The sequence below is a fragment of the Notamacropus eugenii genome, chromosome 5 (assembly GCF_028372415.1).
Source record: "Notamacropus eugenii isolate mMacEug1 chromosome 5, mMacEug1.pri_v2, whole genome shotgun sequence".
NCBI classification, from domain to species: domain Eukaryota; kingdom Metazoa; phylum Chordata; class Mammalia; order Diprotodontia; family Macropodidae; genus Notamacropus; species Notamacropus eugenii.
The window spans coordinates 375674896-375692855 of record NC_092876.1 but is presented as its reverse complement, the minus strand read 5'-3'; the positions used below and the strand labels follow the sequence as shown (position 1 = coordinate 375692855).

The 17960-nt window shown below is 36.8% G+C and overlaps 1 protein-coding gene across 1 annotated transcript in view; it reads right to left on the bottom strand.

Moving 5' to 3' along the window:
- GLRA2 (glycine receptor alpha 2) overlaps positions 1 to 17960 on the bottom strand; it is a 296188-nt gene that overhangs the window by 192970 nt on the left and 85258 nt on the right. Inside the window, exon 5 of the mRNA XM_072617038.1 lies at positions 9681 to 9904. Within this exon, the coding sequence (XP_072473139.1) occupies positions 9681 to 9904 (224 nt within the window). The remainder of the gene's footprint in view (positions 1 to 9680; positions 9905 to 17960) is intronic.

Genomic DNA, 17960 nt, shown 5'->3' with positions numbered 1-17960 from the left:
GTGAAATTGAGATTTAGGAAGCAGAGCCAAGATAGTGGAGAAAAGTCCTTACTTATTTGAGCTTTCCAAAAGTCTCTGCCAAATAGTTTTAAAATAATGTCTCAAAACAAATTCTAGAGTGACAGAACCCATAGAAGGATGGGGTGAAACTATTTTCCAATGTAGGACTACTTAGAAGGTTGGCAGGAAAGATTTACTGCACCAGAGTTAGAGTACAGTGCAATCCAATGCAGGGAGCACCAACACAGATAGAGTCCCAACAAATCAGAAACAGGTCTTGGGAGTGACTCATTCAGCAGGAGTAGCAGCTGTATCCAGAGTTTTCTGCCCAGAGATGGTAAGGGGGATGGACTACTAGTCAGAAGGAAATCACAGGGGTTTCTTTGCTGGCAGTGGGAGTAGGACTCTGTTCCTTTGCCCACAAGTGGATCTGGATCCCATTTCTTGGTGGCAGTCCCAGGGAGAAGAGGAGCACTACCATACCAGGACTTCTGGCTACAGGAGAGCTGAGATACTGATCATTCTTCTAGAGCAGGACAGATGGTTTGTGGGTGGTAACTCATAGACCAGAGTACAGGCCAGGAGAGTAGTAAACACATCTCTCTTAAGATCACACCACAATGAAAGAACTGAAAGTTTATAGACCCCCCAGAACTATCTCTGAAAATGGCTGCACAATAACCCTGAAGCCTGGGAAAGTGTGACCTCCACCTTGGAAACAGAGCCCCATTTTAGCATAGAATTAAAAGTCAAGAAATAGGCTGGAAAAATGAGCAAACAACAGAAAAAATAATTCTGAATATATAAAGTTACTATGGTGACAAGGAAGATCAAAATACATACTCAGAAAAAGACAACAAAGTCAAAACTCCTACAATAAAAAACCTCAAAGAAAAATATAAATTTGTTTCCAGTCATGGAAGAGCTCAAAAGGTATTCTACACATCAAGTAAGAGAAATGGAGAAAAAATGTGGAAGAAAAATGAGAGTGATAAGAAGAAAATTATGAAAAAAGTCTCAACAGCTTGGTAAAGGATGCACAAAAATTACTCAAGAAAATAATACTTTAAGAAAAACAGAATAGTCCAGATGGTAAAATCTCCAATGAGGAGGAGAATGCCTTGAAAAGCAGAATTGGCCAAATGGAAAAAGTAGTATCAAAAGTCACTGAAGAAAAGAACTCCTTAAAAAGTAGAATTACACAAGTGGAGCCTAATGACTATGAGACATCAAGAAGCAGTAAAACAAAATCAAAAGAATGAAAAAAAATAGAAGAAAATGTGAAATCTCATTGGAAAAACAACTGACCTGGAAAATATGATATTTTTTTTGGCATGCATTTCTCCCCTTTATAAGAACAGACAAGGCTAGAAAAGGAAATATAACCTTGTTTAAAATTCTACTATGTGGTATCTGTCTTCCTGTCTGTCTCTGTTCTCTCCCTGATCCTCTGAGCCTCTGGTTATCACTGTCTTTGTTGCTGTTCCTCTCATCTCCTCTCTTCTCCTCATCTCCTCTTGTCTCCTCTCATTTCCTCATCTCTCCCCTCATCTCCTCTCCTATTATGTTTTTATCTGTGCTCTGTTTCATTCTGTCTTTTTTTTTGTCTCTGTGTCTTTGTTTCTGTATCTCTGTTTTTCTCTCTTGAAGGATATAGAACTAAAGAAAATATATTTTCTATATGTTTTCTGTAGTTTTTTTATCTTTTCTTTGCATGTTCTGTCTCTGATTTTCTGTCTTACTCTTTCTTTCTATTGCTCTCTCCTTTAAAACCTTGAATTCTGATGTAGACTAGTACTACTGAGTTCATACAAAACTAAGAAGCCCATATTTGCTGAATTGTAACTGTCTTTTCTTTGAGCTTCATGAAAATAATGACACAATTCAACAAACACTTATTATGGACTTGATATATATGGGGCACTGCAGAAAGATACTCTGCTAATTCCTTCAGAGACAGATGATACATGTCATAGTTTCATGTCTTTAAGTAGCTTGAAATCTAATAGATATAGATATAACATGAACCCACATAGGCATAACACATTGCATAAAATTGTAAGGACAAAAGAGGTATCTAGGCAAACTGTGCTACTGGGGGATTTTTAACCTGGGGTTCCTGAACTTGTCTTATTTTAGCATTTTGATAACTATATTTCAATATAAGTAGTTTCTTTTGCAATCCTATATATTTTATGTATTTTAAAATTTTTTAGTCTGAGAAGGCTTCATTAAACTGTCAAAGGAGACTGTGACACCAAAAGCATTAAGAACTTTTATGTCTAGGCAAGTTTGAGGATGGGAGGTTGGTTTTCAGCTGGAGGAAGTTGGGACTGGAGCAGAGAGCAGGAAAAGCTTCATGAATTAGCTGACACTGAGTTGAATCAGGAAGAGGAGGATGAGGAAAGAATGAATGTTAGGCATAAGATGTATGGAGGTAGGATAGTTGAGGACAAGCATAGGTAACAGCCAGAAATCCAGTTTAACTGGGAATTAGAGCATATGAAGTTAGCAGAAATGTGAAATAAAGCTGGAAAGGTAGGATCCATTCAGAGGGGTGGAGGGCCCTAAATGTCAAAATGAAAAGTGTTTTATTCTAAACACAATTGATGTTTGGTTGTTTTTCATTCCTGTCTGACTCTTTGTGACTCCTTTTGGCGTTTTCTTGTCAGTGGTTAGCCATTTCCTTCTACAGCTCATTTTATAGATGAGGAAACTGAGGCAAACAGGGTTGAGTGACTTGCCCCGGGTCACACAACTAGTCTAAGGCTGGGTGTGAACTCAGGAAGAGGAGTGTAAAGACAATAGGGAAACACCAAAGGCTCTAGAATGGAGAGTGAAGGGGTCAGACCTATGTCTAAGAAAGATTATTTCTAGCATCTCTGTGAAGGATGGGAATTGGCAAAGGCAGAAACCAAAATTGGGAAGGCCATTATTACGGTTATCCAGGCCAGAGGTGTGTAAGGGTCTTGAGGTCTGGGAAACATAATGAGATTTGGGGTGCTCAGGACCCCAAAATACTGACACACCAGGTCCTGCTGAATGAATTAGACTCAGGTCTTCTTCCAGCCAAAATAAAACAAAGTTTATTGAAGATTCACTTGACTCTTAAGAAGCCTCACCCTTTGTGACAAGTGGGCCAGATGGAATGTCAGCTAGACAGAGTCAGAGCTGGATTGAATCTGAGCCTCTTCATGGAGGCAAGATGAAACTTATATACAGAAAGACTGGGGAAAGATCTAGAGGTGGTCTAGTAACCTGGGAGGAGGGTCTAAGGAGGATCTTGATGAAACTTGGGTAACTAGTGATGTAATCAAAGGTGGGAAAGAGCTGGAGGCAATTGGGAGGTATCAGAAAATGGAGGGCTAGGCTAGGTTGAAGGTAACAGATTTGATTATAAAAGCAGATTAAGTGGGAAGATTCAAGGGGGGCTCAAGGACATTCCAGAGTCTGAACCCCATCAAGGGTAGAGAAAGCAACACATGTGAGAAAGATTGTTAATGCAGAATTGACAAGAAATGTAACTTATCAGATGAATGGGAGATAATTAGAGGGAGAAAAGTGAAAGATGACTCTAAGTTATCAAGTCTAATTGACCTAATTGACCTAAACTGGAGGATTTGGGTGTTATTCACAGAAATAGGAAAGTTGAGAGGACAACTTTAACGTGCACACTAAATTCAATTTTGGGCACTGAGTTTGAAGTGCTGATGTGATGTACAAGTAGAGATACCCAATAGTCAGTTGGAATTAAGGGACTGACAAATATGAAACAATTACCTCACTTAATATTTTTGAGATATGGATCAATATTGTGAAGCTATTCAGCTATAGCAAGTCAATTTGAATTTCTAAACAAGAACAATTTCACCCAGTTTTTCTTTTCTATACCAGGGCTCCATCTCCACCCCTACTCAATAACTCATTCAACTTTTTAAGTGCCAAGTTGGCTCTTTCCCTCTCAGAACCCCTTTTCAAAATTCCATTAAAACCCACTCAGGAAAAACACTGATATCACTTATACCTTAGCTGAGGTAAATGCATTTTAAATTTCCTTATCTCTAGTTGAGTAATAAAAGGTTTAATCACCCTTAGATTCAATTATCCTTAAGCAAGTGAAGGAAGTACTTGGGGCACAAAAAGCTCTTCCATGTATCCATGAAACCACACTTCCCATTCTGAGTTTAAGGTCAGCCCTATAGCTTTCCTTAGATAACACCTACTGCACTTCAATCTCTAATGAGACAGTTTTGTGTCACTTAGATGGGAATGTGACATCTTCATATACTGACTTGGATCTATTTCTCCTTTCCCTATTTTCCACCCCCATAATTCCATCACTCTCAACAGATGAAACCGTTTAAAACAGCTCCAAGCAAGCATTTAGATTCCCCACAGCTAGAATCTACAATGCTATTCCATTTTCTTTAAATTTCCATAAAAATCAGTCCTCGCATACAAGTGAAGGAGAAATGGTTTAGTCTAAGTTGTGTTGTCCAACAACCACTGGCATTTTTTTTTCCCCTTCATTTCACAGAATGGCCATAACAAAGGAAGAGAATTGTTCTTCCTGCCACAGAACAAAGCCCCTCTTGTCAGTGACAATAGCTATGCCATTCTAAAGTCTGCATGAGAGGTAACTGGGAAGGACTCCTGAAGTGATTAGCCCAGTATCAACACTGTTGGAACCTTAACTCACTGAGCTCTGCCAGGATGGAAATGCCTTTCTGTAGCAGACAGAAAATCCTGATGCATTTTAGTAATGGGTCATGCCAGGTCTTTACCAGCCTGAATGTCACATGGGCACTGGAGGCTTATTTGGAGCATCTCATACCCATGTGTTGCTTTTTATAACTCCCCTTTCCATTGTGAGGTTCTGCATATGTCCCATTTGATCAGGTCACAGCAAGTTATGTCGTGTCCAACACTGCATATTAAATGAAGTCAGCCTAAGCCAACCCAGCTTGATGCAGACTTGACAGAACAACTCTCTCCAACTCTAAGAGCAAGCAAACAATGGCTACTTGTTAAACAATGAATTAAACAACTGCCCCATCAGTGCTTCAAAACTGGACTCTTGGTACCAGGGTAACATTTTGTCCTTTAACCAGTAGGTGTATGCAAGTAACCAAGTAATGCGGAGGAAGGGAACAAAGTTAAGAACCAAAGTGGACATGCTTCATTTCAAAAGTGGAATTGACAAGTTGTCATCAGAATATATTACTTATAAAAGGGCTATTTTCAATTAAAAATGCTTTTTGACTAGTACGACTGATCCAAGTACTTTGTAATAATAATAATAATAGCTAATATTCACATGGTGTCAGGCATTATGCTAAGTGCTTTACTATTAGTATTTCATTTAATACTCACAATAACTTCATGAAGTGAGTGTTATTATCCACATTTTATAGATGAGCAAACTGAGACAGACAGAGGTTAAATGACATGCCCAGGCTCATATTGTTAGAAAGTATCTGAGACAGGATTTGAATTCAGGTCTTCCTAATTCCAGGCCCAGTGCTTTATCCATTGTGCCACCCAAATTTGGTAGGGAAAGAGAAAAGAAGGAAAAGAACTTTCAATATTGATTGGGTCAGTACCTTAGGCATCACCTGGACAAGAGGTGGGGAACCTTTGGTCTTGAAGTCACATGTGGCCTTCTAGATCCTTATGTTTGACCTTTTGACCAAAGACAAATTTTACAGAACAAATCCACTTAAGGCTGCATATGAGGGTGGGTTCCCCACACCTGACCTAGACCATACCCTACATTTCCCAGATAGGGAAACTGATGCTTGTCCAAGGTCCTACAGATACTTACTTGAAGAAACAAGACAAGAATAAAAATATCCTGACCTTCAGTTCAGTAAATTAGCCTTTATATCAAGCAACTATTGTATGTTTTAAGGGTTTGTGATTTCCTTATCTACCTATTTATCTACATAGCCTTACCTGGACACAAGAGGACATGCCCTGGAGTTGTTAAACCTTCTATCATAGGTACTTCAATTTTAAAACTTTACCAATCCAAGATTGGTGATTGTTTTGGCTGGGCCCCAAATCTCAGAAAAATCTATTCCATACTCTCCAGCCATCTCCCCTGCAGTCTTGCCAATCACCTTGTCACAGGACAAGTACACTTTCTTCTTTCTTTCTTCCACTTAAGTTCCAGAAACCATGATCAAATCAAGTCTGACATTGTTCCTGGATGAGGTATCTATTTACCTATGGCCCCATTCACCATCTATGACATTTTCCATACCAAAATTCTCCTCCCTGGCTATTTTCTCCATTTATGTATAGCCTCCTCATGGTAGAACGTAAGCTCCTTTAGGGAAGGGATTATATTCTGAGAGAAATGATTATTTCTCACTTAAATTAATAACCAATTATTAATTGAGATAAAGATTTTCCTTTTTCTATTTTTTTTTTCATTTAGAAATCAGTCCCTTGTAGGTTATACAGCCACCAGCATCCAAAGAACAGGGCTGATGATGAGATTGGATTGAAAACTCTCCTCAGTCTTGTTCAAGATGCCACTCAACTGAGGAAGCTTAGTTCTTATTAAAGAGCAAAAAGTGTAGAATTTAACTAAATTCTAGTCCACTGTGTTCTATTCAGATAGACTTGGGTGTGGAGGCAGGGGAAGAGAGGTTAGACCCCTTTTGTATAGATTGCCCAGGAGATAATAGTCTAGCTTGAGATTAGTCTCTCTTTGTCCCTGAGTGACTTAGAGTCACACCAAGCCCCTCGTTAGAACAGGCCCACTTCTCCTTATAACATTCATTCTCTCATTAATTAATTGATTGGTTAATGATTGGTTATTCAGAGTTGATTTCTACCTGTCAGGAGAACCCACTCTTCTAAGGGTGTATAAACATCAAGAGGCCTCCATGAGAGGACTTTGGTTTATGAGAGAAAGTCAGATGACCATCCTGTTATTAAATATTCACTAGCCATAATTAATAAAATTATTAACCAGAAATTATTTCTCTTAGACTTTTCATATATCATGATTTACTTTGTATTTGTGTCCTGGGATTTAGAAAATGGATAGAAATATGGACCTAGAGTCAGAAAAAGCTAAATTCAAAATCAGCCACAGACATTTAATAGCTCTGTGATTTTTAGCAAATCACTTTACATCTGTCTGTCTCAATTTTATCACCTATGAAATGGAGATAGTATTAGCACTTCACTCCTGGGGTTATTGTGAAGACAAAATGAGATATTGTTTGTATACCACTTTTTTTATTTGATCCTCATGACATTACTGGTTGGTACTATTTTTATCTCAATTTTTCAGTTGAGGAAACTGAGTCAGGCTTTGTCAATGTCACATGGCTAGTAAGAGGATGATTTTGAATGCAGGTCTACTTGATTCCAGACATAACTTTCAATTCACTATGCTACCCAGCTATCTTTGTAACAAAAAGTTTAACTACTACTACTTCTACTACTACTACTAGTACTAGTGCTTGGCACATAATAATATGTTAATATTAATAATAATTTTTTCTTTCAGTCAATTGTACTGAAGAACTACCTCTACTAAAATTTGTAATTACATACTTGAAAATTCTATGAGAGATATAGCTAATATATTTATATAGCTATGGGAGCTATATAAATGGCTTGCCTAAGGTCACATGGACAATAAATGCCAAAGGTAGGATCTGAATCCAGATCAAGTTTGAGGTTCAGTATTCTCTTCAATATGCAATGATGCCTCCATACATAAACCTTGAATCAAAAATAGCAGGTATTAATAAACGTTTGTTTGATTGAACTGAATAGATTTGGCCATTTAAAATAAAGAGTTCATATTTGAGGCAGCATGAATTGGTTGAAAGATCACTGGGGAATTAGGAGAAATTTGTAGTTCTTGATCTGCTTTAGTATTACTGTGTTTACATTACTGTACAGAAATCATTACAACTTTTTGTACTCGAGTTTGCCTATTTCTCATTAGATTATACATTCCATGACGGTAGGGACTGTCTTTTATCTCTTTTGGTAGCTCTCTCACTTAGCACAGTGTCTGGCACATAGGTCTGTCCTTCATTTTTGAAGAGGCCCAATGGCATCATGGGGGGTTGAATTGACTTGGTGTGAATTAGATTTAAGTGAAGGAGAATTCCACAAAGTCATCAGGCTCATTCTCTCTTCCAGAGTCATCCAAGTCCAGTGGCAAGATAAAAGTGAGGAGCACTGGTGATGGGCTAGGTTGTAATGGATGTCTTTGGCATCTTAGATGTTTGACCAAGCCCTAAGCTCTCTACAGCACTTGTTTCAGCCACCTTCACAGTTATTAGAACAAATTGTTCTCATCTGCCCATTCTACCAGGGTAAGTGTTGACATGATTGGAGTAGATATCCTCCAAATTTATGGGCATATACTAGATGCTTAATAAATCTTTATTGAATGGAATTGTTAAATGAGGAAGGTTAAACCTTATGACTGAGAGGCCATGTGGTACAGTGAAATGAACACTGGCTTTGGAATCAAAGGACCTGGATTCAAATCCCACCTCTGACACTACCTGTGAGATGTTGGGTAACCTCCCTATCCCTTGGTTTCTTCATCTTAAAATAAATATGTTGGGCAGAGAGTAGCCTCTGAAGTCTCTTCCACCTCTAACCCTGTGATTCTGTGATTTCTAAAGTCCCTTCTAACACCAATGAATGGTCCGTGCTTCTATGAGGACTGAATCAACTTGCATTCCTTCTTTTCTGAGCCATGGCCAGATTGGCCAATGGTAACTAGAGAACAAAAAACAAACAATAAATAGATTGACAAATTTGAAGCCAGAGGCCAGAGATGGCAATGCAACTAAATCTAAATGACTGAAAAACACTAGACCATTATAATCAACTCAAACATATTCCATTTAGCCTTTAAAATGTGTGTTTTGCATACACAACAAAACAAGTTTATTGTTTCTGGAATCAATCATAGACCTCTAAGATCTATGCCAACCCTATAATTATTCTAAGCCATATTTTGCATCTAACTTGAGACTTTTTAATTTTTAAGCTCCTTCCTTGAAGGACATGGACTGTATCTCTTTTTATCTCTCTGTGTTTAGTGCCTAGCCTAATGCTTTGAATGAATGAATGAAAAAATACTTATTCTGAATTTACTATTTATGTGCCAAACTGAAGTGGAGTAAATAAGAAAATTCCTAAAATCTCATCTTTCATAGGAAGGCTTTCCCAACTCCTCTTAATTCTAGTGTCTTCCCTCTCTTAATTTACTTCCTATTTATCCTGCAAAGAGCCTGTTTGTTATATATTTATTTGTTTCTTACTTCCCCATTAGATTGTAAGCTCCTTGAGGCTAGGGACTTTTGCTTTTTTTTTTGTATCCGTAGTGCCTAGCACTATGACACATGATAGGGACTTAATAAATGTTTAGGAACTGACTGACTACACACAAAAGAGAGATATGTCCAGTGGGGAGACAAATGGTAGGTGCTTCATAAAGGTTTATTAAAGTGTTGGGAAGTATACTTTAGATTCTGTGAGAATATTAAAATATCTTCACCAACTGTACAGTTCAATAGGTCAATGAGAAATCATGATAATCAAACATATATAACATATACAAATTTTGTCCTACTGATACAGACAGCAGGACATGAGAGGTAGCTGAAGTAAAATTAGCAGACACTTACCTGATGCTGTATAACACTTTGCCATTTTTTGAAATCCGTAGTAGTTTGTTGTCTGTGGTGACATCATGGAAGTTGGCACCCTTCTCATTGGCAAAGAATAAGTCTGGTTTCCAAATGGAATCCAGCATAGACGGGTCTAAGTCCAAGGAGTCATCAGGGTATTCACTGTAAGCCAGCCGGGAGTCATTCCACTGTTGCCTCAAAAAGATGTTCACTCTGTAGTCCTATAGAAATGCCACAGAGAAAGATGACTAATCCCCTACATTGACCATGAGGGACCTACTTAATCTTTCCCATCATTCCCAGCATTTCAATTTTGCACATCAGCAATTCATGCATGTCTACACAATACTAACATTACCAGTGAATTCAATTGGAGCAAGAAAACAAAATCTCTCAAGCCAGCAGAACAACATTCATTACATTAAATAACTTAATTTTCTACCTTTAAAACTGGTATGCTGGTATGGTGTAGACATACCTCCAAGTTAGCATTTCTCTGGAAAGAGAAAACTGTTGCTAAAGAAATCAACCAATGAAGGCAGTCTACTAAACAAACACAAAAAGCATATTTTCAAAATCAGAATCATTATGACCTGTAATCTCTTTCATACAGGAGGATAAGAACCTACTATTTTATTTATATGCCAGTTCCTAGGAATACAAATTACTTAAGGGAATCTTGACAAAAGAAGAATTCTGTTTAAAAGAACCAAGAGATCAGTAAGGTAATAGCAAAAATCCCAAGCAAAACATTTCTAGAAATTTCAAATTCCAATTAGTCATATAGTCTCTTTTATTGTCTTGTCAAATTATCAGACTACTTTAACATTTTTCTGGCCTTATCTGCTATGTACACCTATGCATCCGAGTATTTCTTCAGCAGATAGAATTTTTAAAACAATAAATAGACTGCAATTGTTTGAATAGAGCTTCTTTCATATCTGAAAACATCTGGATCTTTTTCATAAAAATGGTTCTGGACTTAACTTGTTTTGTCTGAAAAATCTCTTCCATCAGACAAATTTTCTGGAGATGTTGCTATACTGCAGACTAACTAATCTAAGGCATTAGGATATGATAATTATTTCCTAATTTGACAATCGAGGCTAGACTCTGTGCAAAATTAAGCAGGATCATGTCTTGGGTCCAGTGATTATCTAGTGCTGCCATGACAATTTCAAGCATAATTTCTTTCTCCTTCAATCTGTTTCTCTATTCTATCAATGATATATCTTTATCTCTATCATCTCTCTGCTATTGGTATTTCTCACTCTATCATGTAGTTATCCAGCTTTTTCCCACTTTTTCTTTTCCTTCACAATGATAAAGACACTTAGATTATTGTTATTATTCACTTTTGCTTAAATTATTTATGCCACAGTGACCATGTGGAAAATCACTTACAGATGAGTACTATCTGAAGATGCCCTTGGTAACATGAGAAACACTAGGTATTAGGAGTGCTGACTGTAGGAAACAGATTTTATACTTATCTGACATCTTTTTGATCACCTGTTTCCTGGCCATTGTGCCTGATTTATTTAAAATTCCAACATGCTAATACTTACATTGTTCACATTGTATGCTTCTATATGTTAAAAATATGGTCTGAACTTGAGATAAATATTAATTATTTGACTGATTTAGGGTCATTTCAGGGTCTGCTCAGTGACTGATCTTAGGAAGGATGCTACATATGGTTTAGAAATAAGAAAAAAAATGTCCACGGACCAAATCCCTCTAAGAAATGCTAGCATATAGGACATAAGTTTGAGATATTTCACTGACTATATGGAAAAATTGTCTTTTGACTTGGAAAACTGATAAAATTTAATTTTTTTACATGTCCTGGAAATTAAATGAAGTAGACTAATAACCCTAAGCCAGGAGTAAATATTTTCTGACTGAGTAGCTCCACAGTAAGTTATTTGTCAAATCCACAGTAGGGTGCCATGGTTTCATCCAAGGCTTTTACCTATTCTGTTTGTGATGACATTAAGCACAAGAGGAGAAAGGTCCTTTTAAACTTCTCCCAATGACTAGCTTCCAAATGCCATGAGTGGACTAATGGAGCTTTGAGTTTGTGTTGTAAATATGGGAGAACCCTTGATCTCATGGGAAGCAAATGGTTTGACAGTTTGTTGTGAGCCAAAGTGAAGTAGAGATCAATGCAGGAACATTATTGTTCTATCTCCCATGAGCTTCTGTAGGCTCATACTGAGATACACAGTGTAGTCAACCACATCACTAATAAAGAGTGTGAGAGGTAGTTAGGCATCTGGTTACGTTAGTCTCAGGTGTGTCTTTTTTGGGGGGGATGTTCATCTGATTTTCAATCTTGAGATTTGCAGAAAGAAAAAATGAGGCTGATTCTCTTAATTTACAAGGTGCTTTTAAATTGGGAACCCATGAGTGATTTCTAGTTACAAGGTTAATACTAACTGGCTGCAGATAAATTTAAAATATATATGTTTGTATGTATATGTTTATTTATCTGTGTATATGCATGTATATATGTACATACATATATGTGTATATATACATAGGTGTGTTCATATAAATATCCATGTATATATATGCATACGCACAAAAAACCTTACATATATGTATTAAAAAATGAAGGTATTGTCCTGGATTCTAAGAGATAGAAAAAATAGATTTCAATAGGCTAGAGTTACTATAGAAAATAAGTTAAATTCAACTTTTCTTATAGTTAGAGCACATACACTTTCCTTCTTGCAATATGCAGTCATTTAAAATGTTCTCAAATTTTCCAAATAGTGATAATCATCATACCAAAACCCAAACTTCTAAGTCAAAGCATCTCAAAAGTTCTCAGCATAGAGTATAAACATCCATATGTTTGGAGATCTATGTGAATTATCCAGAGGCACTACACAACCCGCTGAAATCTATTACTGTTCTATGAGTCTGGGACTCTCTATTATTGCTTTGCAGGTATAAAAATGTGATAGACTATATGCTATAACATTTACTCATCTGACATCCCCAGTCACAAGAGAATGCTTCAATGGGACTTTAATCTTTCATTGTTTCTATTTAATGAAATATTAAATTGGGAAATAAGTATTGAGCACTTTGTTGAAATAGATCCTGTTTCCCTTTGAGCAGCATTCATTCATTCATTGGGAATAGATTCTATTTTGAAACTGTGATACATTGTCTCACCCTAAACTGCATTTCTTATTTTATTACAATATGAATCAGTCCTTTCTAAAACAATTGTATCCTGTATTCATTATTTTTCCAACTATCAGTAACATGCTAGAGTAGACTGAGGACTGGCTTTGGAGTCAGAAAACCATGGATTCAAGTCCTTCTTTTAACATATATAGTAGCTGCCTGTTGCTGGGCAAGTCACTCAGTGACCCTGGGAGACTCTGTAAGACTGCGCCATTATTAAGGAAAGTCTCCCAATTGTAGTTGGGGAGCAGGGGAGTGTCTATACCAAAAGTTATTCACATGTTTTTTTTAAGTCAACCTCAGTTATAGTAGAACTCAAATATCCTAGTGCCATTTTATATCAGATTTAGCAATTAAGACTTACAGCTAATGATAATAATAGTTAATATTTACAAAGCACTTGCTATGGGTCAGGCATTGTGCTGCTTTATAATTATTACCTCATTTGATCCTCACAATTATCCCCACAATATTTTTTCAGTTGATCCTGAGAAGTAGATACTATCTTCACCCCCATTTTATAAATGAGAAAACTGAGGTAAACAGAGGTTAAGTGACTTGCCCAATGTCACACAGCTAGTAAGTGTTTGAGGCTGGATTTGAGTTCGGGTTTTCTTAACTCCAGACTTGGTGTTCTATCCACCAAGCCACCTTATATCCTTCAATGAACAATTCAGCCTTATAATATTTTTTCTCTTTTTTCTGATTCATTCAGTACTTCTTCAAATAGACTGAACTGCATGGTTATTACATTGCAATTAACATTGTCTTGCAAAAATGTCCTCCTTGTTTCATATGTACATCTTATCTTTCCTACTAGATTGTAAGGTTTCCAAGATAAGAACTGTGTTCATTCTCCTACATTGCCTAGCAGATCATTGAGTTCTCTTTTTAGCTAGAGAACATCATTTGCCTCATTTCCAGTTTGTTAGCCTCTGCTAGGGGAAATCAGTTTGAATTAGAGGTTTATGGGAAGTTGTCTCATGTGTATAGTCATTAGCATTACATTTTTAGTTTAAAAATCAAGTTTCACTTATATGCTGGATCATCTTACATGCCACAATGTATAGTATATTCTTATTTCTTGCTGATGAAGTAGAAAATTGCAAATTTTACTTTCTGCTACCATTGAAGAGTACTATTTCTACTACTAATATTGGAGAGTATACAGTACTCTTTAAGTAATATGTGGCACTGTACTCATTATAATAGTTAGCCACATGCCCTTGGGTGCAAGACTACTATCATGTCCTATCCTGAGTATCCTTTGTAATTAAAGATCAAATCAGCTGCTATCAAACTCCATGCTCCCTACTATGCAGCAGTATCCAGGAAGACATTCATATATGGGGAGTCTTGGGATTGTCTTTTGTCTATCTGTTACTATAACCTCTGGATCCCTGGAATGCCTATGTGCGCTCTGGAGGACTTATCCTTACACCTTTGAGAACTCTGCCATAGGGCTTATTATCCTTAAGATATTGTCTAGTCCACTATAGCTTCCCAACCCTAGTAATGCTTTACATCCTATCTTAATCATCTTCTTGCCTTTCACCCTCTTCCCCTGACTTTCCTGTCTTGCTACTTTTCTTTTTTTAAGTTCTGGAATGATAATTAAACATATATATATAAGACATTCTGTTAGATGGTGTACTATCATTAAAATATTCATAACATGAAGAATGCCAGGTTTGTAGGTACAACAATAAACTCTTGGTAAATCTATCTGCTCTCATCAGCTATGACAAATGACAATAAAAACTGACCCTTAAAAACTATGCATGTTTATTAGCCTTCTTACTACTGGTCACTCACTACATCTTTGAGCTCAAAAGTATAATTTAGGACTGAGCAAAGCTTATTTCTTGGATTGCTACAAGCACAGAGTCATTTAGCCATAGATTTTCTCCTTCCCATCCCCTGGTAATGTCATAAAGCCATGAATATTTTATAATAATATACACACCATCATATCCATCCATTAGAAATACATTCCTTGGACTAAAAATAAAATAAGCCCCCTGGGGGGGGGGTATACATCCAAGCCTCATGTGAAAATTTCAAAGTTATAAATTTCCTTCTAATACAAAAGTACCATGGGTGGCAGCACCACCATTCCTTTCAGGGAGAATTTTTGTCAAACATTTAAATCATTAATTGGGCAGTATCAAAAGAGCTCTCAGGATCAAAACCTTTACCACATTTCTGGATATAAAAATCCTTAAATTTTCACCTTTGTAAATTTCATTCTAGTGTGGAGAAATGCCAAGATGGTTGGAAATAATCACTTGGTGTTCTTTCCTCAATGCAAAAACTTCCTGATGTCAGGAAGAAATTCTTATTTCTTGGGCTTTGGAACCACATGACAAGAGGGAGGATTCATCTCAAAAATTCTAGAACTTTGGACATGTACCTATTATTATAAGAAAGCACAAAGGAAACACCTAAAATTTATCAACCAACCCCAAAATTATAGCAAATTATGGGTTTTTTGATTTAGCTCCTAGGATTTGGTCCTTGGGAGGTAATGTATGTGAAGTGGTTCATAAACCTTACAGTTCTATTGAAAGGTCAGTTTATCACTATCATTATTATTTTTGATCAATTCTTCCAAAGATGTAGGCTTTAATAAAATCATTCATTTTAGATCTATAATGTTCAAAGATCCATAACAGTTTTATGGTCTATGAGATCTTTTAAATTGTTTAAGCTGTTTAAAATTTAAAAGAAGATTATCAAACATCTGAAGTGACATCATAAAGTCCATCATGACCTTTCACAAAAAAGGAGGGGGTGGGGTAGAACTAGGTACTAGCACCAGACAGAGTACACTGAACTGGTTGGTACTAACACCATATAACCACACTCACGTTTTTACGAGTGTTTGAACAATGTCTACTTTTAGCATCCCATTCCTAGGGTGCAGAAGAATCATACCTTTGATTTAGGGCAGAAATTTCACTTTCGAAAGCAAACTTTTTCATTTCATATCAAAGCCACAACTGGGAAAAAGAAAAAATGAGTTTTGAAAGCCAAATGAACTTTGTCGTCACAAAGAAGGCAGGGGGAAAAAGCAGCATACATGTCTTTCCTTTGACCATGCAACTTAATTTACTTTACAGAGCAAAGTAGATGTGCCACTGATATCAGGTCTGGGCAACATTTTCAGAATACTTTAGAAATGATCATGATCAGGGGGGTGCCTCCCTAAATCTTTAGGAAGCAACTCAACAACCAATTGTTTAACCACACCTTCAAACACCAGCAGATATTACAAATATAGGAAAACAAAGATACTGACAGCTTCTGTTTAGCCTTCTTGCATTAATGAACATTGGAAAGGTGCACATTTACATATTTGATAGACAGTAAAATGCAATGAGGGGATTTAATCAAAGCAATGAAAGTCTAATTAATGCAATCAGCATTAGATCGTGCAAATATTGTCATTGAATGCCATCATGTGAAGCCAGTGATGAAATTGAATCGGGCTACTTCAAGTTTTGCCCCTTTTTCTGTAGGATAAGAGCAATGGAAAGAGATTGAAATTGAATGCCAAAGCCCAGAGTGCATAATTTTTTCAGTGTTTCTTTGGGGACTCCTATGAAATCTTGAGAGAGGTAAATATGGTGTAGCAGAGACAGAGCTGGAATGGAAGTTAGGAAAACGTGTGCTCAATTTCCAACTCTGTGAGATGTGGGCGAGTCCCTTAACATTTCACTGAACAGAGAACTTAAGTTGTATTGATCTACTGTAGAAGAAATTTCTCATTAGGGAGATCCCTGTACTAATAAAATCAAGTGCAGTCCCTTTGTTTATGACACTTCTAATGTCTTAAATAAAAATATATCTTATTTGGTGTAGAATTCTTAACAAATCATCCCCTCTTATGAGCCTTCCCCTTCTTTTTCCCTGATTTTTGTATTTTAAGGTAATATAAATAATCCTGTTTGTGAGAAGCAAAGTATTCCTTTGATAAAGCTGAATTCATCCTTTTTCATTTCTAGAATCCTCCTAAGAATAATAATTCATTAAATGATACATATCCTAGCAGTCTAAAAGACATAATTCATACTTCCCAAAGTTGAACTTTTTCCTCCTTGCAATCCAGTGCCAATAGACTCATAATTTATTTTATGTTTTCCTGTGAGCCATCCCAACATTTTTCTAAGATGTGAATTGATTTGGTTTTTAAACTACCAAACAGGAGAGAGAGCTCTGGCTGTGGAGCCAGAAAGGTCTGAGTTCAAATCCAGCCTCAGACAGTTGCCAGCTGTGTGGCTTGGGCAAGTCATTTAATCTTGATTGCCTCCAACAAAGAAAAAAAATTAAAAATCACATATTAATCCTACTATTTTATAGTTATGAAAATGTGAACTTCTCTAATGTCCCAGGGCCTAAAAGAAATTAACTTGTGAGCAAAAAAAAAAATGCATTTTTTTGAAGATCTAAAATTCAACCTACAGCTTCTGGCAGTAATTGTGTTACTGATTTTGTAACCGTATCTCTTATGACACTGTGACTAAATAGAGGAAGAATGGTCTCAAAGATCTTTTTAACCTGTCTGTAAGAGTGGCTTAATATCATTTATGGTCTTTAATGTATTTGATGTCAAAGAACTTGAAATTGAATCCTAGTTCCATCGCCTGTTACCTGTACAGCATTGCAAAATCATTTAAATTCCCTGGGCCTCAGCTTTCTCACTGGTAAAATGAGCAAGTGTGTGTTCATCCTTCCTTGACAAAGAAGACCATGCCACCGGAGAAATAATGACATGACTTGCACTTGACTTTGTTTTGAATGAGGGAGGGCTGTGCAGGTCACCAGCCTCACTTCTCCTCCAGACCCCTCTGAATCCAGTGACCAGATATTCATCAGGATGACTGGAGATGACCCAGGATGAGGCAGTTGGGGTTAAGTGACTTACCCAAGGTCATACAACTAGTGAGTGTCAAGTGTCTGAGGTGAAATTTGAACTCAGGTCCTCCTGACTGTTGCACTGGTGCTCTATCCACTGCACCACCCAGCTGCCCCAAAATGAGGAAGTAGGACTAGGTCAAACCATAAAAAATA